This window comes from Gossypium raimondii, chromosome 8 (genome assembly GCF_025698545.1).
Source record: "Gossypium raimondii isolate GPD5lz chromosome 8, ASM2569854v1, whole genome shotgun sequence".
NCBI lineage: Eukaryota > Viridiplantae > Streptophyta > Magnoliopsida > Malvales > Malvaceae > Gossypium > Gossypium raimondii.
The window spans coordinates 6,009,526-6,031,572 of record NC_068572.1 but is presented as its reverse complement, the minus strand read 5'-3'; the positions used below and the strand labels follow the sequence as shown (position 1 = coordinate 6,031,572).

Below are 22,047 nucleotides of genomic sequence, written 5' to 3'. Positions count from 1 at the left end.
TTTTTTAAATATTTGTATTAACTATTTCTCAATTTTTAAAAAGTTAGTAATACACTATTATTTTGGTCATTTGTTCGTATTTTTCTCTCCGCATTTTATTATTTTAAAAATATCGTCATTTTAAATTTTATAATTTTATACTTTTCAGTGCATTATGTTTACAATTTATTAAAGATATAATTTTTTCGCATTTTCTTACTTTCGGTGAATATATAATTATCGTTTTTCTTTTCGTATTTTATGTTTTCTTAAATATATTTCTTTATCATTTTACTTTTAATGTTATTTTCCTAACAAAACTAATTTCAACATCCTAAGTCAATTTCATAAAAAATTTCCTAATCAACATATAATGTACATATCATTAATTTTTCATGCTAAATATATCTCAAAATTATATATCCTAAATAAATTAATAAAATACGTAAAATGTACTTAACATTATTTTTAACACACAAATATTACAAAATCTTAAATTAATAATAAAATTACCTTATTTTCTTTTTTTCCTTCCTTCCTTCCTCTTCTTCTTCTTTCTTTTTTTTCTCTTCTCCTTTCCTTTCTTTCCTTATTTTTCTTTCTTTCCTCCCTTTCCTTTTCTTTCCTTCTTTTCTTTCTTTCCTCTCCTTTCCTTTCCTTCTTTTCTTTCTTCCTTTCTTTCTTCTTCTTCCCTCTCCTTCTTCCCCCACCAACCGACCACCCTTAAATTCAAGGGTGGTGCATATGAGGTTGCCTCAATCGGTGCCGCCAACTTTGCTTCCCTTGTTTGGTGCCGCCAACCCTTCCCTCCACCTAGGGAGTTGTCAAATCGATTCGTGTTTTTTTACATTTTTTTATTTTTTTGTTTTTAGTTTTTTATATATTTTGGTAAATAAAAAATTATATATATTTTAGTAAATAAAAAATTTATAACATTTTAGTAATTTTTATTTTTATATTATTTTTGTAAAAACCCAAATTATACCTTTTTTTAGAAATTTCTTTAAAATCCGTTTTAAAAATATTTACGGATTAGGTTTTTTTGTAAAATTACAAGATTGAGTCAAAATAATGAAAATGCAATTGATTTGTAGAAAAAAAATGCTTCCATAAATGAAAAAGCCCTTTTATGCATACGGAAATATGATATAGTGTTTTTGTCAAAAAAACATGATATAAGGTTAAATGAATTATAGCAAGTGGACGGTACCGAACGAATGTATAAAATTAAAGTTTATATATCTAGTAGATCCGTATAGGCGATCATATAAAGGGAATGATTTTAGATTAAAGCAATTTGATGAATTCCTTCTAAAAGTTTATATCAAAATAGTACTAGTTAATGAGACTTAGTTCAGAAACATAAAAAGTAAAGTCGAATTTTTTTGTTATTCTCTCAATTCGAATAAAATGCAACTAGATCTAGTATGTATGAGTTGGCGATCATGATCTATATGGATAGAATTTATAGTGGAATCTCAAAAAACAAGCAATTTATGTTGGGTCTTTATCCTTTCTTTTTTTTTTGGTTCATTAGGGTTTTAGTTTAAACTTCTGGTTATCTTGGTAGGAATTTGATATATTTATTTCCGTCTCAACAAATAGTTTTTTTTCCACAAGGAATTGTGATGTCTTTTTATGAGATCGCAGACCTTTTTATTAGTTCCTATTTGTGGTGCACGATTTTTTGGAATGTAGGCAATGGTTATGATCGATTCGATAGAAATGAGGGAATAGTATGTATTTTTCGTTGGGATTTTTCTGGAAAAAATCATCACATCTTTCTACGATTCCTTATTAAAGATATTCAGTCCATCAGAATAGAAGTTAAAGAGGGTATTTATGCCCGTTGTGTCCTTTATATGGAAATCAGAGACCAGGGGGTCGTTCCCTTAACTCGTGCTGATGAGAATTTGACTCCTCAAAAAATTGAACAAAAAGCTTCTGAATTGGCCTTTTTTTTGTGTACCGATTGAAGTCTTTTGAAATGAATTGCAGAATAAAAACTTTCTCGCCAGGAGGAAAAAGCTCTATCCAAAAATCTTCTTTTTTCTATAACAAAACTAAACTGAAATTTTTTCAGAATTCCCATTCAAACCAAAGCGGACGTATACGGAAGAGTCATAACATAAAAAAGTTATTTTTTTTCACAAATGTAGTTTTTTATGCGTCTGTAAATGTAAAATTGCTTAACTTAATTCAGTAACAAAATAAGCAAGAAATCGAAATATTGGATTCATCTCATATATCAAAGTATTTCAAAATAAAGACTTTCGCTTTTTATTTTCAATATTTGGAGTTGATACGTTAGATACAAATAGATCGTATCTTGTAAATTCCCTCTACTTTTCTTTTGTCAACCGGCCCCTCTCCTTTTTTCCTTTCTTTATTGCTCCTTAAGAACTAAAAACTAAACAAGTGGATTTTAGGTTTAGTGTTTTGTTTTTCTAAAGTAGGGTTAGGATTTAGTGGATTCTAGGATTTGGGGTTTAGGGTTTTTGAGTTTTTTATATTTTTAATTTTTTATATATTCTTTAGTTTCTTTATAATTTTTTAAGATGTAAAGTTAATAATTATTTAATTTGATATTTAGAAGCATCATATTTACACTAATCGTATGTTCAAATTATTCGAATTGTAAAATTCAATTTGATTTATAATTGAAACTTGAACTACAGGATTTGATAAAATCTTAGTTTGTAATTTCTTTCGATTTTTTTAATGCAACTGAGTTTTAATCATTTTTTTCACGGAAGCTTGAGGTCAATCAAATTTTTCAGTGTATTATTTTTTTCAATGCATTCGGTGTGTCACTCGCACAAAGACCTATTGTTTCAAGTTACGAAGTTCAACAGACCGAATCAAGGTATTGTTGGGGAAGCATACCGTGTACACCTGAGACAACGGACCTGCGACTATGAGAGATTTGGCGCACTTCATTTTCCATGCGCCCATGCAATTGCAACATGTAGCAATCAATGTTTGAATCACATGAGCTTTGTGGACAAAGTGTACAAAGTAAAACACATGTATAACGTGTGGAGAAACATATTCCCACCGATCCCAGATGAACGTATGTGGCCGTCAGTATCGAGCGCTCCATTCAAGTTGTTACTCGATAGATCATTCCGTCGTAAACCAATCGATTCAGATACACAACAGCATGGACATTCGGGAGAAGACAAACCAACCGAGGTTATGCGGGTGGTGTAGGAACCCGGGACATACAATGTCGTCATGTCCACATCGAAGGGATGATATAAGGACAATGCCTCATTGATAGATTTATTAATTTTTTAACCGATTTATTAATTTTTTAACTGCAATCTATTTGTTAATTTTTTTTCATTCACACTCAAATTTTGTTGTAACTTGTAAACACGCGTTTTTATTATACCATACAAATCAATAAAATATACAAATTTGTTCCATTATTCCCATGCAGACTTGATTTAATAATATGAAATGACCATGACAACCAATTTTGATGTAAAAACAATATTTGTTTAAAAACATTTCATATCGAACATCAATGCAATAAAAACATTTCATATTTATTTAAAAATCTACATGAGAAGTACAAAAAAAAAATCAATCCAATCCTTAGCCAGAATGTGTGCCACATCAGGGTGGTCAACGGTTGTGAGCTGGATTCCTTCTTGGTTCAACTTCCGGTACAGGTTATGGTTTCGGCCTCTCATATTCTTCACCTTCATTTGTAGTTGATTGCGATCGATTGCTCATCGGTTGCCATCTTGTATCCTCTGTTCTAGGAATAGGTGGTTGCGAAGATGGTCCACCTTGGTAGAACAATGATCCCGGAGGTGTTTGCGACACCATCAGCGTAGAAGTATAACTATATTGTGTCCCATACATCGATGGCATAATGATCGAACTTACGGCCAGTGCCCCAAACATAAACAACCTATATGTCATCGTCGGCATCGTCGTCATCTGAAACGTCGATGGCATAGGCATGTAATATGTCGAGGACGGAGGTCCAAAAAATAAAATCTAACACCGATGTAGAAATAGTAAAATGTGGTACAATATTAGAGGTGATCATGAATTGGGCTACCCGGCCCGGCCCGATGGCCAGCCCGAAAAATGGGAGGGTTCGGGTAAAAATATAGGCCCGAAATATGGGTTGGTACAAAAAAATTAGGCTGTTTAGGAAACGGGCCGGGCTCGGGTAAAACTTTTTTTGCCCGGGCCCAGCCCGGATTATATATTAAATATATATATTTTATTTTTAATCATATATATATATATTTAATCAAATATATATTTTTTATTTTTAATCAAATATATATTTTATATATATTAAATATATATTTAATATGGGTCGGGCCGGGCCGGGCTTGGATACATTTTTAGGCCCATATTTCGGGCCGAGCTCGGGCCTAGAAATCAGGCCTAAAATTTTATGTGGGCTCGACCCGAACCCGGCCCGACCCATGATCACCTCTATGCAATATGTGGTGCTTGTGTAAAAATGATGGGGTTAGTATAAGTACCAGAATAAGTCGAGTCATACTAACCGGGGGGTGGTGCAGCCATCGATGTTGATTCATGCGTACGTGTAGACGGTGGACCCATCTCGACAGTTGCGCCAGACTTTGGATGCCTAAGCGCCCGTCATGGCCTCCTCGTATGCGGTTGCCTATCCTTCACCTCTTCCGCTAGCAGATATGGCTTGCCATGAACCTTAAACTGTGACATGTACTTTAAACCGCAAGTTAACTCCAGAGCGATAATGGCCTTGGGAGTAGGTAAAAACTCGTTCCTATTATTCCAAATCTTGATATATTGCGCATGAAATGTAGGCCAATGCTTATTCATTCTCTTCCACAAGTTGATATGATGTAGATCTTCGATGTCTTAGGGTGCCAGCAGAATCGATTGCCTAAACCCGAATTGCTGCAACACTATCCGACTCATGCATCTCCACCGTAGCTTACACTACCAATTTCACCTTCACATGCCAGATGTTGGGATTCACCAAGAATTCGGACGGGATGCATTCTTGAATTGTCAGATCGGAGTATGACGTTCATTCAAATTATATTAAAATAAAAAATATTAGCTATATATATACTATTAATTTTTTAATAAACTACGTTAATATTATATAATTCAAATTTAAAAAGTACATACATTTGCTTCCAATCGTTGGTCTAACAGAAGCCGTATATATCGAAGCTTATCGGGTAGTCCCACGTAACTTAACTCATGGTTCTACCTATTGAAATAATATGTTAACACAATAATTTAAAATTTAAATAAATTTATTATAGTAATTATATTATCTAATGGATTTTACCTTGTTACGAGTGAGAATGTATAAGGGTAATCTGCTCGATGACGTAAAAATGGTAGCCAGTATCACACCTATGATTGCAGTAGAAGCATACAACCACCGATTTGAATTTTTTGTGGTTCCGTCGCCCGACACATCTCCTGGTATAACGTTGTCAACACGATTGACCTCCAACTGAGTTCGCGTGCTTCTTTAAAGTCGACGAGTTTTAGTAGTCACCTTAGATGGACAAATTTCGTGACTTATCGGGCATTAGGAGACCCCCGATGATCATAAGGATGTACGCTCGAACGTGTTGTTCTCTTTGGACTTCACTTGAATCTTCATTGAGCCCACCGAAATTTCTTTTTAACCAATTCATATCTATCCAGGCTTTATAAATCATTTCCGAAACCCTCCCCAAAGGTTGCTTGTACACGTCTCTCCAATTGACTGCGTAAATTAACCCAGTCACTACTGGCCTATCCACCGGTAAACCAAGCTGTAACTGCACATCCTTCAGAGTGATAGTACACTTGCCGCATGGAAGATAGAATGTGTGCATCTCGGGTCTCCACCTTTCTACCAACGCGCTTACAAGTGTGGGGTCCAATTTACTCCCCTTACCCATAATGGCCACGTACAAAAATCTCACATCTTTTAAATAGGGTTTGATTAAGGGTGGTGGAGGAGTGGGTAGATTACGAATATACGTCTTCAAAATTTGATCTTCCGCCTATATATAAAAAAAATTCAAAATATTAAATTCCAATATAAGAAGAAAATATTTAAATTAAATTAGATTCAATATAATAAAAAAATTCTTACAATTTGCAATTGATCGATCGAAATGTGCTTGCCATCCAAACAGATTAGAGATTTTGTCTTTGCTAATTTAAAAAAACACGAAATAAATTGTAATAGAAAAAATAATTTACGAAAATCTTAATACAACTTTAATAAAAAAAAGAGTTGAGAGAGAAATAAAATTTGAGTGAGAAATTAAGAGGGAATTGAGAGAAATTTGAGAATGTGAGAGAGAGATAGTTGAGATTGAATTGAAAAATAAAATGAAAGGGAGGGGTTTATATAAAAAAAATATGGCCGTTTGGGAGGGAGAGTCGTTGGTTTCAATGACTAATTAAATAACAGTTAGGAGTGATCGTTGGGGGAAAATACTTCCAGTTGGAAGCGTTTTTCTGGAAATCATCTAAAAATACTTCCAGCTAGAAGCGTTTTTCGTTATTTCGGCTCAATCCCGTAATCTTACAAAAAAACGACCTAATCCAGTAATTATTTAAAAAACAAAATTTATATGCAATTCAATCCATTTTTTTACTTAGGGTTTTTTTTTATATACCAAAAATGGTATATAAAAGTTTTAGGTACCATTTTATGATTTTCTGGTTGAGATCGAGATTGATTTAAGTTTGATTTCAAAAGAGTTATAGGTATGGTTTCGGGCTCGATCACTCAAATTGACTTATTGTTTAAAAAATATAAATATAAATATAAATATAAAAATTTATATTTTTTAATAGTAACACGAGTCAAATTGAGCTTGAAAATATTAAACTTAAGCTCGACCTAAAGTAAGTTCAACTGCTTAGTTCATTAACACCTTTAGACCAAATATTTTTTTTTCATATATTTGTCTTTACCTATATGATTGATAATGTGGTCGTTAACAGTTGACCGCATTAATTGATTGATCGTCTATTTATGTTAACTTATCATTGATTGTCGTTGAACAGTGTTCTAAGATTTACTTCTGTACTTCAATAAATTTATCAATTTGATATCTATACTTTCAAGTTATTCATTTTGATACCTTTAATTTTGTTTATTAAAATAATACTTGCTTTTAACACTGTTAATGAGATGGCGTCAAACTAATAAAGAGATGACACGTGCAAATTTTCGCCACATCATTTAATTTGTCATCAATCAATTTTCCCACCTGTAAGGACTAAAAGATAATTTACCCAATATTTATTATTATTCAAAATAAAAAGCCTTCCCTCACAGCAATCTTGAAAACCTAAAAGATTTACTATTATAACGGACGACTTATTATCATCCACCGTTTCGATTATAAGGTGCAACTATGTAGGATCTTGTAATATTGCCGGCAATATTAAAACACTTTTAATATTACAAAATTAGTTGCATCTAGCAATGTATTGCTGTTATTTAAGTTGTAAAAATTATAATTTGATAAAAAGATTTTGTGATAATGTTACCATATAGTCCATCTCTTTACATGTAATATCTAGATTGAACATAAATTATAAATCGATATACTTGTACAATTTAATCTCTTGTTTCTTAAATACATATATACAAAAAAACTACGATATGCAAATAAGTATGATATCTCATATCAATTAATTTGAGCATGATCATATATTTTTATTTTAATTCTATCAATGGCCCAAGATATCAAACGTAGAAGGGACAAATCATATCTCCGTTACTCAAATCTCACTATATAGTTTGTGGTATATCCAACAATAGGCTCTAAAATAAAAGATGTTTAATCGCATTAAAATATACAATTCTTGATATTGAAAACTATGATAGCCTTAAGTTTAAATATCACATACGTCATTATCACTATGAAAGTTGATGTGACTTGATAACACTCTAGAATAACTTATTTTTATGTATTAATTATGTATTTATTCTGAGTATGATCCTGCTAATTTGAGCTATTTATGATCTTTTATCTCATAGGGACTAAATTTGAGACAAAAGCAAAATTAATGGCCAGAAGCGTGAATTTAGAGATAAAATGGGCCAATGTGCGACACAAGGAAAAGTTGGTGCCAAAAGTGCAAGCATGAAGGAAACAAGGGTTGAAATTCAAAAAGAATATATTTTATTCTATCAGACTCTATTTTAATTATATTAGGATAATTAATATTAAGATAATTATTAAGGATTATTTAATTTTAGGATTTAATTTTATTTATCTTTATTTATCTTCAATTAAATGTATTTATCTTTTGGGAGTTTAAGTAGGATTAAACTATATCCCCTAGCACTATAAATAGGGGGTGAAGTGACTCAAAATGCATCCATCTTTTTCTGAAAACACTCTCCCCCAAAAGTTTAGGCTTTTGTTCTCCTCATATTTCCTTTCAATAAAATATCTATTTTTATTTTATTTATTTTCTTTTCCACCACAACCATGAGCCACTAAACCCATCTAGCCGAAGGTTGTCAATATTCCTCAAAAAGGGTTCTTAAGGCTTAGAGTCCGTACTTAGCCTTCTCGTCGAGTATTCCTTATTTCTCTGCACTACGGGGCTGACGCTTCCGTCCATGTCCCTTAAGAAGTAAGCTTTTCAACGTATGCAAAGGCGGCCGCTTTGTATGTTTTGGGAAGGTTGCACAGTCGATTCGTTAGCTTACTGCGTCAGAGGTTGACCAGCCCAAGAGACAAAATGGCGTGGGATTCCCCATTGAGAAGCGTTGATCTAGCATAAGACGATCCCACAGAAGCGATTGTTGGCTAGAGTCAAGTTCTACTAAATCGTAAGTCTAAATCCTTGGAGCTGGTGGTCGTAGACGTCCTCTTCCACTATAACTGGCTTATTCGATTTGGGAAGGATTATCTAAAAGCCTAGGATTGAACCCAATGCGGAACGAGACAACTGAGGCTGGAACTTCCCATAAGAATTTCATTTCTCTCAACTCTATTTTTAATTTCTCAAATTTTTGATTCAATATTCTTAATTCTATTTTTATTTTATTTTTGTTTCTAGATCCAAACATTTAAATATGTTATTTTCTTATTTTTTTCCAGGAACGCAGGTTTTCTTGGGCAAGATTCTGCCTGAGATTTCACAGAACAAGACATTGTGCAAATCTAGTCCTTGAGGATTTGACCCTACTTCCCTTTTACTTCTTTTTCATTATTTATTAGGGATAGGATATTTTTGGTGCTTTTAACAACCGCATCAAATTTTGGAGCCGTTGCCGAGGACTTGCAATGTACTAAACTTGTTTTTTGTTTATTATAACCAGATCTGCTCCAGGTACCTTTGCGTTCGATTCAGAAATTGAGAAGACTACTAGAGCCAATTGCAGGGAGACAAAGTTACAGAAAAATCAATCAGCGGTGGTTGGAACTCAAAGTAACTCACCGTCAGAAATCGAAGTCGACGACGAAGTTGAGTCCAGGGTTAACGAAAACCCTACTGGAACACTTCAAAGCGAAAAAGTAGAAGTTGACTCACTAGAAGAAGTGTTTAACGCTAGGGTTAATGAAAACCCAAATCTTGCACACCAACCAATGGCTTAAACGATTTGGCGACTGGCCGAAGCTCCGGCAGAACAACCACCATTGTGCATCGCGTACCCTACTGTGGATGCCGGTTTTGAGTTGAATTCAGGTCTAATCCAGTTACTGCCAACTTTTCGTGGGTTGCAAAATGAAAATCCCTACAAACATCTGAAATAGTTTCATATAGTTTGTCTTAGATGAAACCTCAAGGGGTAATTAAGGATCAGATTAAATTGCGTGCTTTCTCTTTCTCTCTAGCAGATTCCGCTAAGGAATGGTTATTTTATTTACCCTGGATCTATTACAACTTGGGCTGATCTATCTCGTTTTTTTTGAATAGGTTCTTTCCAGGCGTCTCGAGCAGCTGAGCTAAGAAGAGAGATCGTTGGAATAAGACAAAAAGAAGCTGTGTCCCTTTACGCTTATTGGGAGAGATTTAAGAAGTTGTGTACAAGCTGCTGCCCACAATATGGTAAAACGGAGCAATCTCTCCTCCAATACTTTTACGAAGGTTTGAAGCCCATGAAGATGAATATGGTAGACGCCGCTAGTGGAGGAGCATTGATCAACATGACTACCCAACAAGGGAGAGACTTTATCTCCACGATGACTACAAATTCTCAGCAGTTCCGAGCCAATACTGAACCTCCTAGAAGGGTTCACCAGCTAAGTAATTCAACCTTAAAGGATAAAGTTGATAGACTTATTAATATGATGAACTCTCTTATTGCAGAAAAAGCGAAGATAGCCCGATTATATGAAATATGTGCTACACCTGATGATGCAACTGATACATGTCCTAGTTTGTATGATGATACCACGGCCCATCTGGATGCTGTGGGAAATTTTCCTGGGCCGCCACAAAGGCGATACGACCCTTACTCTAATACCTACAACCCAGGGTGGCGGGATCATCCTAACTTAAGTTATGGGGCAATCCACGAAATTACCAGCCATACCAAAATCAGTTTCCGCAACAGCCGCAAGGTTCAGGTAATTCTCTAGAAACCATGGTCAATAAGTTAGCAAATGCTCTTGGTTTTCAACAACAAACTCTTAATTTCTAAAAAGAGACGAAAGATTTCCAACAGAAAACTGAGATGTCCATCAGAGAGTTAACCACATCAATTGAGAAATTAACCTTTCAAGGGAAGCTAACGTCACAAACAGAACCAAACCCTAGAAAAATACGAATGCAGTGACGTTGCGAAGCAGAAAGTATTGAAACTGATTCCTAATAGGAATCTTGGCCAATAAATCGCCCAGAAAAAACTCGAGAAAGACGAACAGGTACGACCGAAGCCTCTATTGCCTAAAATTCAACCTTAATTTCCAGAACGATTCAACCAGTGTCGAAGAAGTAAAGAGGACAAAGAAATCCTTGAAATATTTAGGAATTTTGAGATCAACATTCCGTTGTTGGACGCCATCAAGCAAATACCGCGGTATGCTAAATTTCTTAAAGAGCTTTGCCCCAACAAGCGAAAATTAACAAGTAATGAAAGGATGAATGTTGGTGAGAATGTATCCACAGTGTTACAGCGGAAAATGTCGGCAAAATACAATGATATGGGCATGTTTGCAATACCATGCAAAATAGGCCATCTGGGAATTAAGAAGGCTATGTGTGATCTATGGGCTTCTATAAATGTAATGCCATATTCTATTTATGAATCACTTAACGCGGGTTTTTTTTGACAAAAACATGTGTTATCATTCAATTGGCGGACAGATCTGTTGTGTATCCAGAAGGAGTCATTGAGGATGTTCTGGTAAACGTTAACGAGCTTATTTTCCCTGCAGATTTTTATGTGATCAAAATAGAGGAGGATAGCACTCACGGATCTTCAGATCTCCTACTGGGTCGACCGTTCCTTAGTACAGCTAGTACTAAAATCGGCGTTTGAAGTGGAACTCTCACGATGAAGTTTGATGGGGAGATCATAAAGTTTAATGTCTACAACGCCATTAGCCATCCAAGCGAAATTTTGAGCGTAAATCGTATCGACATAATTGACTCTTTAGTAGAAGAGAATTTTGATTCAATTATGGAGATAATTATAAACTTGATAAATTTGAATTTGTTAATGAGTTATTATCTCCAAATACTAAACTGTGACCTTCTGTTATACAGGCTCCAGAGTTGGAGTTAGAACCCGCAGGAAAGGCAAGGAAATTATACATCCAAGATTAGAAGAAATTCACAATAATGCCTACGAGAATGCTCGCATTTATAAAGACAAGACAAAGTTGTTTCACGATAAGAGAATAGCTCAGAAGCATTTTTTTGTAGGACAAAAAGTTTTACTTTATAACTTCGTATTAAAGTTATTCACAGGTAAACTTCGATCACGATGACAATGACCTTTTATTGTTACTGAAGTGTTCACACATGGAGCGATTGAAATAGAGAGTGAAGAATCTGAAAAGCGGTTCATAGTCAATGGCCAACGGTTGAAGCCATTTTATGATAATTTTCAAGCCCACACGGTTAAGAAAATCCATTTGGAACCACCATAGAACCAATAACGGCGTCGAGCTAACGTCGTTAAATAAGTACTTGTTGGGAGGCAACCCAATTTTTATTTATTTATTTATTTTCTTTACTTTATTTATTATTTTATTTTATTTTATTATTTATTACTTATTTGGATATTAATAAATTTCTCTTCTTTTGCTTAGATAAAACAGAGCGAAAATGCGAAGAAAAAGGAAAAAGCTAGAAAAATAGAACCAAACAGCCCTATCCATAGTACCAAACAACCTCTATTCCAGATACTATTCCAGCCCAGAATGCCTGCAGCCAAACTACCCTATTCCTGCAGCCAACCACCCTTATCCCTGCGCCCAAGCACCACCCCTCAACACAAATTAACCCCCCAACCCTAAATTTTTTTTTCTTTCCTTTTCCCACTAAACCACCATAGCCGCCGCTCTTCCCTCCACCATTATCCCTCACCATCGATCGCCACCACCATGGTTCGGACCCGTAGCCGCGCCACCGCCGAGCCCTTCTTCACCATGAACCCACGATGGTGCCATTTCTCTACACCCCAGCCATCATATGTGATCGATAGTAACAACACGAGGAGTTTTTCTGAACTTTTCTACCTATTTATTTCTTTTCGTCCATATTGAGGACAATGTGCTTTCAGTAGGGGGGTACTCTTCGTTATTACTATCATTTTCTGCTGTGATTTAGGTTGTTGTTTCTGTTGCTGTGATTATTTTTGGCTGGTGCTGCTGCTTGAGGCTCCATTTTGTCCATATTTATTTTTTTAGAATCTCCTTCCTTTTTTCATGCCCAAGATTTTTACCAAAAGTTGTCTACTGTTTGACCTACAAGCATGATTCTTATTTTCTGAGGAAATTACGAATTTTTCATAATTGATGCCATCTCCACTGTTTTATTCTTATCAGGCTAAAATTAATTGTGATTCATAAAGTTAACTTTATCTTGCTTTTCATAAAATTAATCAAGTTTAATACAAAGTGGACACTTAATATGTTTGCATGCTAAAATATGTTTATGACTATTAAGGTAATTACTGAAACTTATTTTTGACACTTGATTTTTTTTTCTCTAAAGTCCTCATAAAAAAATATTATTAAAATGTCGTTTAATGTTTCTGTGGTTATGTGTGCAGCTTAAAAACGTAACTGACTGAGTAACTGGGGTAGGGTGCTTGGGTTGTCATCCTATTTCGCTTCAAAAGGTTGTGTGACGTGTTAGGTAAAACTCCGCTAACCGGAATTAATTTTTAAGAACATGTTGGGCTGAGTAACCGGGGTGAGGTGTTTGACTGTCATCTCTCTTCAAGTCAAAAGGTTCGATGTGTTTTTAAGAAAAAAATATAATAAATTAGGAGTCTACTGGGCTGAGTAACCTGGGTGGGGTGCTTGGCTGTCATCTCTCTTCGCGTCAAAAGGTTCAGTATATTCCTAAAGCATAAAAAATATAAATAATAAATAAATCAAAATCAAAATCAAAATCAAAATAAATAAAAAAAGAAAAGAAAAAGAAAAAGAAAATAATTTGGGGACTAAAGGAGGAAACAAAAAGGGTGTCTTGGTAGGTTTGGTAATTTATCTAATTTTCATTAAATAATTAAAGTCGATTCTAATTTTTGTGTGTATTAATTGGAAAACTTTTTCTGTTTTACTTAAAGCAAGCTTAGAGTTCTCTTTATTTTTCATATGCATTTTTGACTGATTTTTATAAAACTTTAGAGTGGTATTTCTTTTATGGCAGAATCTAACTTTCACAGTAGATAGGAACCATACTTGAGGGCAAGCATGGGCTAAGTAGGGGGAATTTGATAACACTCTAGAATAACGTATTTTATGTATTAATTATGTATTTATTCTGAGTATGATCCTGCTAATTTGAGCTATTTATAATCTTTTATCTCATAGGGACTAAATTTGAGGCAAAAGCAAAATTAAGGGCCAAAAGCGTGAATTTAGAGATAAAATGGGCCAATGTGCGACACAAGGAAAAGTTGGTGCCAAAAGTGCAAGCATGGTGGAAACAATGGTTGAAATGCAAAAAGAAGAGATTTTATTCTATCAGACTCTATTTTAATTATATTAGGATAATTAATATTAAGATGATTATTAAGGATTACTTAATTTTAGGATTTTATTTTATTTATCATCAATTAAATGTATTTATATTTTGAGAGTTTAAGTAAAATTAGACTATCTCCCCTAGCACTATAAATAGGGGGTGAAATGACTCAAAAGACATCCATCTTTTTCTGAAAACACTCTCCCCCCAAAAGTCTAGGCTTTTGTTTTCAACTCATCTAGTGAAGGTTGTCGATATTCCCCAAAAAGGGTTCTTGAGGCTTAGAGTCCATACTTAGCCTCCATGCCGAGTATTCATCATTTCTCCGCACTACGGGGTTGACGCTTTCGTCCATGTCCCTTAAGAAGTAAGCTTTTCAACGTATGCAAAGGTAGCCGCTTTGTATGTTTTGGAAAGGTTGCACAGTCGGTTCGTTAGCTTACTGCGTCAGAGGTTGACCAGCCCAAGAGACAAAATAGCGTGAGATTCCCCATTGAGAAGCGTTGATCTAGCATAAGACGATCCCACAGAAGCGATTGTTGGCTAGAGTTAGGTTCCACTAAATTGTAAGTCTAAATCCTTGGAGCTGGTGGTCGTAGGCGTCCTCTTCCACTATAATTGGCTTATTCAGTTTGGAAAGGATCATCTAAAAGCCGATGATTGAACCTAAGGCGGAACGAGACAAATGGAGGCTGGAACCTCCCATAAGAATTTCCTTTCTCTCAACTCTATTTTTAATTTCTCGAATTTTTGATTCAATATTCTTAATTCTTTTTTATTTTATTTTTCGTTTCCAAATCCAAATCTTTAATTCTATTATTTTCTTATTTTTTTCCAGGAACGCAGGTTTTCTTGGACAAGATTCTACCTAGGATTTTACGGAACAAGACATTGTGCAAATCCAGTCCTTGAGGATTTGACCTTACTTGCCTTTTACTATTCTTTTTCATTATTTATTAGGGACCACCACATCATAACTTTTATATAATAGTCTGAGAACATTCTCGTAATGTGTTAGTTCAATTATTGTTGTCTAATACATACTCATACATTTAACTCTCGTTTACCAATGACAACATCTTATCACCTGGCCTTGACATACAATTGTTGCTTGGCTAGTGACAATTCAAGAATAATCATAAAGACATCATTATTATACAGTTTATTATAATAGAATTGCCTTTATAGATAAAACAATGTTATTTCATGAAATACTCTTAACACACTATATGATCTATCTCAATCATCATAAAACCATGCAACTGGTTTTGCCTGCGTATTTTATAAGATAAAATAGAATCTCGATGATCAAAACTGAGCTTTGAGTAACATAATGGCAACATCTCCAAATCTTGTTAAGAGTCAAAATTTTGATTATCTTAAAGAAAATTTTGACAATAGATTAATTTGTATTAACATATAAATAATACCAGAAAAAGAGAAGGATGAGAAAATTACAAGTGCATGTAAGACCTACAACCTATTACTCGAGCAACGGGAAAGCAGCCATTAAAATCCTCAACCGTGCATACAAAGATCTTAAGCTATACAATTCAATTATAAAAAAAAAATACCCACAAAAGAAAACAGAAATCAAATGGCAAAATTATAGCTGCATGCTGTTGCCTGTGACTTGACATTGTAAGTCCAGCTTAGCATGTCAGTGGCGGCGGCAACAGCATCGGCAGCTTTTATAAAAGTGCTGACAACCAGCTGAAGGAATATATAATTGTCAACATAACCAACACTGAGCAGGCGAACTTGCTCGATTGCAATGGCAGGCAGATGTGGCTGACCTATCTCGCCATCCATCAGTCTTTTTTTTATGGAAATGGAGAACAAGGTCTCAGCGATTTATTCATGGTGTTTTTTTGTGTATCCAACGTCTCCTGTATAAACCTGGAGCACTGTTATACAACCAACCAATCTGTCATTTTAACTAATTATAAATAGACCAATTTTTTCAAACTAATAGAGCATGGTTGGAAAACCTTACTCTCAGAAGCTTTGAGTTTGGTTCAATGGATCATAATCATAGGCATCACCGGCTTTGACAAAGCGTCCCTTCACACGCTTTCTCACATCAGCCCTTGCTTTGCGAGATGCATATCTCACTCGCTTCTCAAACCTGTCATGCAACAAGGACGAAGTTAAAACATATAAACTCCTTGAACAGATGGAATAATTATATACTAAAAGACTGAGGGTTTCAACTTGCAAACGAGACTCGCGGTAAATAAAACATTAAGACCAAGAGCTTAGAATTTATATCAATCAACTTTCTAAATGAATTGTTGATAAATATACACATATGAAGACTCAGGAATGCAAATCAACATTCCTTACTAAGGCCAAGAGCACCACAGTGACATGAAATCCTTCAATGGCATGAATAGTAACTAAACTGCACAGTATACAGACTAGGACACCGAGAAACAATTATACTACTAAGAAAAAAAAAAGTTAAAACGATTTAAATATATTTATCTGGAGCCAGCATGTCAGAGTTGTGTTGTTCTGTCTTGTATAGAAAAGCACACAATAAATTGAAACTAGAAGGCAAATACAAAAAGTCCTCATGAGAGAAGTTAGAAAGAGCAATAGAGCAACAAGAATGAAGACATGATTATGTACTTAGTTTGTACTAAATTGACATCCACGGAACTATAAATTTAGAAGCAGGGAGGAATTAAAAGGAAGACCAGTAAGTTCCAGAAATTTGTAAAGCCATCAACCTAATAGACATGTCAGGTGACACGTTTCCTTATATGGGTTATTGGCATATGCTTACTTCCGTGTCTTCTTCTTTTCCTTGTAACGCATTACAGCATTGCTTCGAGTTGATGATTGGAAGGAGCTCTCAGTACATGGAGGGCACCAAGGAGGCTCTCCCATGAGAAGCATTGATGAAGCCCCACAATCTTGGTAATCTGCTCCGCTACTCTCTCCAGTAAGGCCAGAAAATGAGAGGCTTGAATGAGCCTGCCTTCCAGTGAAACAAAGCACTGAATCGGTTTTATTGCTCATCACAGAATCAGCAGATGCCCCATTGCTGCATGCTGGCTGGATTGCGTTGACAAGTCCAACAGATGAGCCCTGCACAAAAACATTCAGTTACTGACCATACGAACATTTACCAAGAACTTGATATTCTCAGGGGCAGGCATTATTGAAAGTGTGATTCGTAAGGAAGACAAAACAAGCATGTAACTCCAAGCACATTAAATTGTCAATGCTGTTAAGCAAACTGTTGTCACATACATAATTTACAAGAAGAAAATTCATTAATTACCAAGATGACTCTGAAAGATCAAATGCTAACCTATTTGTAAACTTGAGGAATCAATAATCACATCATCAATTATGGCTATTGATCAACTCTGTCAAAAGAGTAATCACAATTTGCAATGAAGACTCTGCAAATAGGACAATAAATTTTCTTTCGGTACATAAATCATGTCTGAACTTGTTGTTTTCCTATAAATACTACAGAACCGAGTAGAAAAGGGATATGCATCTTTGATCACCATGCAAACTGCAAAATGAAGATGTAGAAAGATGACAAGCTTTGGTGTGGTAAATTTATCACGTCAAAATTGAAGATTCTTGGTACCGTATCAGACCTTTCTCCATTTTAAATTTGGCAAGGAATACTTCCATTTTCAAATTGAGAAAAAAAATGATAACCGAAAATATAGTAATTGCTCTACATCATAACAACACAAAAAATATTCTAGAAAAATGACAATACTATCATCAGAAAAGACAATTCAGAAACCACAAAGAAAGATCAAAAGAGGAGAGAGAACCTCAGCAGCCACAGCACCACGACAGTCAGAATCAGCAGCAGACAAGTCATTCGTCCTGAATAAGCTGTCAATTCCACCACTCTCAAAAAGTTCTTCTGAGTGATTGAGAGCTACTCCAAAGAGTTCTTCATAATTATCAAGGTTCAAATCAACTTCATCCATGTTGAAGTCATCGTAGAGATCATCTTCATAAAGCGATGGACGTTTTGTTTGAGGGCAGGATACCTACAAGTTAATAAAGTAGAAATTAGCAAATGTTCCCAAAATGGAATAAATTATTCTAATCACTCTTTTTATGAATAAAATGAAATCTTGATAACTTCCAAGATAACCTCGGCCCAGACAGGTGGCATTAGCATACAATCCAGAAAGTCATTTGAGTGTGTAAAATAAGTGTCTGGAGTCCAAATTTAGAAACACATGGCACATATAGGAAAAGATGACAAATATAATAAAGGATGAGGTTATTGATTTAAAAATCATATGCCTCACTAGTTTTCTGCAATATCACCCTAAAACTTAAGTTGCTCTAAAAGATACTTTAGATGGACCTTTGATTTCCACTATAAAACATAATCAAGAAAGCAAGGAACAAAATCAGCATAAGTTCTTCTGCCAAAGGAACTAATCTCGAAAAAATGATGTCACTTTACCTCAAGCTTGTTCCCTAAGCAGAAAGAACAGTTATCACTGAGCATCTGCTGTTATATTTTTCAACATAAAGCACAACAGAAGAATAAATTGATCTCGAAATGCTTATCATATTTCTTTGATACTGCCCCATGAAACTCAAATAACAAGGGCTCGAAAGTACCTCAATAACAGTTATCTTGATTCTCTAATGATAAATATTCCTAATTCGTCATTTACCTTGGGCAATGACGTATCAGTTACTCCAGCTGGCTGATCTAGAGCTAGTGGTGGAGATCTTAGTTCCAGAATTGAAGAAGACCCATCCCAGCCACTTCCCATATCCGCATTATTGTCATTATTAACTTCTGCAACACCAGCACTATTCTTATTCTGGCTAACGGTGTTCCCTGTAGGGCCCCAGGAAGTCGTTTCAATATTCTCAGTGATGCTCATTAGACCTAGTTCCTTCTCACAAGTAGATTCACCCGGTGAAGGGGACTGCCAAAAAAAGGGCCATAAGGAAGAAAGTTCCGCAGATGACGGACAACCAGAGTAACAATTGATTGTTTGCCTCTTATGTGTCGAATTTGAGGTAGATGTACCATGACCTATCCAATCACAGTTTTCGCATAGGGAAACCCTTTCCTCTGTACATCTAACCAAAGCAGGCTGTGAATTGCATCTCTCACATAATAATGTTCTTGAATGGCGTCTCGACAGTGCATTAGCAGAATGGACATTTCGATCACATGATAAACATAAACACGCTGCATCAGACCGGCAATATACCACAGGCCTTTGATGCCCACAGAAATCGCAATTGTAACCCATGTTTGCAATCACAGCACTCCACCACAACAAAGCCTAAAACTTTTCTCCAAAAATTTACGGACTATAAGCAGAATATATATAAACCATGGCAAGTAGCTTCTCCATGATCCCCGACTCTGCTATTTCTTCGTGCACTTCAATACCTGTAACATATAGGGAAAAGAAAGGTCGCTGTTACAAGGGAACTCAGTTTACTTTTGATTTAAAAAGCAAGCGAAACCAACAAGAAAAATGGAATATCAAAATGGATAGTTCCATTTACTTCAAATTTGCACATAAATTGATGATAGCAACAGGGTCAGTAACATGGAAGTGATCACATGAAACAGCAGTGATTAAGGGTAAACATTTCCATTTTTCTATATGTCAGCCAAAAAAGTGAACAGTTTGAAGCACTCAGAATTAAATAAACGATAATTTATTGAATGTGTAAACGTACAAACACCAAATTTTAGAGAGTCATCCATGACGACTACAACAGTCGAGATAAAATAAGAAAATAAAAGGGAAAAAATGAAAAGGAATATCCATTTCAACACTTAATGAAAAGCAAAAAGCAGAGGAGCAAGCATTCCTAGAACAGAATTATAAGAAAAAACAATTACATTTTAAAGAATGTAAAAAAAAAAGTACCAGAAATCAAATAAAATAACCAAAAAATGAGTAAAATTTTATCATAAATCAAATGGAAAATAGAACTTTTAAGTTTAACCCGCATAATTAAACTCCATAATCAAAACAAAATTACACAACACAAAACAGATTAAGTTTTGAAAATAAAAGGATCTTATTCAAACCAAGAGACCCAGAAATACTAAACCCAAAGATAAAACTAAATCTAAAACCCAGAAATAAAATCAAAATCGAGTGAAGACAAAAATAAAAAATAAAAGACCCAGAAAGGAAAATCAGATTAAAAACTAAAATAGAAAAAGAAGAAGAAATTTACCGTGAAAAAACCAAAGAAGATGGTGACACTAGATCGGTCAGTAGCAGTGATAACAAATTTGAAAATTTATAGAAAAAGAAAAAAAAAAGGGAATTACCAACGAGAAACCCTTGAACAAAGAGCTTTCCAGAATCTCTCTCTCTCTCTCGCTTTTTCTCTGTTTTGAGTTAATGAAAAGTGTAAAGAGATAGAAATTGGTGGGCGTATACGGGAAATGTGATGACATAAGCTGATAAAAAGCGCAGAGAGAGAAAATAAAAAATGTTATGAAAATTAATGTAAAGGGTAAAATGGGAAAATAAAAGTGGGGCCTTGTCCTTTTCAATCATGAAAAGGGAAAGTCAGGCCCTGCCTTTTACTTGGTCCCTCCTATAATTAAAAAATTATATTTTATAAAATATTTATGTTAAAAAGTAGAAAGAAGGACTACGTAGTATTAAAAAAACTAGGAAAAAAGTGAGAACTACAACCATACCAATGGTGGCAATAAAGATTTCACATACAACTACATACATACAAACTAGAGTCATTCAATTATAACATATTCAAGGAAGATCAAGTGTGAAAGTTGCTTCTAGCATGAGCATTGATATCAAGGTTTCTCTTTCAAAAGACATGTGTGAGAGTCCTAGCATCAATAGATATTAAGTATATAAATAGAAGAAGGATTAAACTTAGAAGTATTATGTAATAAATTTATCATGGTAGTTGCATCCATTTTGGCTTCAATTTTCTTGATGTTATGATGAATGGTTAAAAAGAAACCATTGCGAAGAGTTCATGATTCTCCCACAATGTTAGTAGCAAATGGAATGTGTTGTTAAAATCTTATGATCCCTTTTTCTCTATGGTCTTTTATTCGATATTTACTTATACATGCGCACGAAAAAAATAAACTGCACACTAAACGATAAAACTCAATGATATTTTCATAATTCAAATCAATATAGTACAAGTATATATATATACATCAATACGAACATTCTACTCTAATCTAATTCAAGTCAAATCACATGCATATTCATATCAAAACTTTCATGATCACATAACTTGCACATATCTATTTTGCACTTCAATTCATTACATAAGTGTCTAAACATACAATTCATACTATGTCCACATGAACTTGTCATATCATCTTTCATTCATAAGCATATCTATTGGATTTGGTGCCTTGAGTGTGGTATATTTTTTTTTGTAAACTTGTAATTTTTCCAAATAGATTGGTTAATAAAACAAATTCATGGGTTACATTAAAACAAAATTAGAAGAGAAGGATAGTGATGAAGTTGAGAAAGAAATGGAAGAGAAGCAAAGAGAAGGATTTTTGTCAAAAGGGGTAAGTTTTCATATTAACTTTACTTGTATCCCTATTAGTTGAGCTGAAAACGTTATAAATGAAATACATAACATGTGAATTTTAATTAAAATAATAGAGATAGAAAGTAATTGATAAAGTATGATAAGTGGAAACATCAAGTTTCAAGTGAAAGCGAGAAATGAATATGATATCAATATGTAAATATAAATAACTAAATTGAATAATAATCAAAAGTATAATGATTATGTATGTTTAAATGTAAGTTAATGCAAATAACCCTGAAAAAAGTAAATATCATCACTAAAAGCAGGTTTACGGGCGATAACGGTGGTTCAACTTTGAAAAATTCACCAAAAATTGTAAAG

At 34.4% G+C, this 22,047-nt stretch overlaps 1 protein-coding gene and 1 pseudogene across 4 annotated transcripts; one reads left to right on the top strand and one right to left on the bottom strand.

Annotated features, from left to right (window-relative positions):
• The first annotated feature begins 1,410 nt into the window (after positions 1 to 1,410).
• On the top strand, positions 1,411 to 1,965 carry LOC128043123 (photosystem I assembly protein Ycf4-like; annotated as a pseudogene).
• Positions 1,966 to 15,489: 13,524 nt separating this feature from the next.
• LOC105790521 (zinc finger protein CONSTANS-LIKE 9) lies at positions 15,490 to 20,567 on the bottom strand. 4 transcript variants are annotated; one of them, XM_012618162.2, is made up of 6 exons: positions 20,459 to 20,567; positions 18,819 to 19,555; positions 17,949 to 18,173; positions 16,931 to 17,235; positions 16,136 to 16,267; positions 15,490 to 16,046 (listed from the first exon to the last, which is right to left on the bottom strand). In XM_012618162.2, the coding sequence occupies exons 2-5, from the start codon at positions 19,410 to 19,412 to the stop codon at positions 16,138 to 16,140; spliced, it is 1,254 nt and encodes a 417-aa protein (XP_012473616.1). In that variant the 5' UTR covers positions 19,413 to 19,555; positions 20,459 to 20,567; the 3' UTR covers positions 15,490 to 16,046; positions 16,136 to 16,137. The 4 variants fall into 4 exon arrangements, with proteins under 4 accessions (XP_012473616.1, XP_012473618.1, XP_012473615.1 ...); XM_012618164.2 differs by having other exon boundaries at positions 18,819 to 19,546; XM_012618161.2 differs by having other exon boundaries at positions 20,362 to 20,553.
• Between the last annotated feature and the right edge of the window lie 1,480 nt (positions 20,568 to 22,047).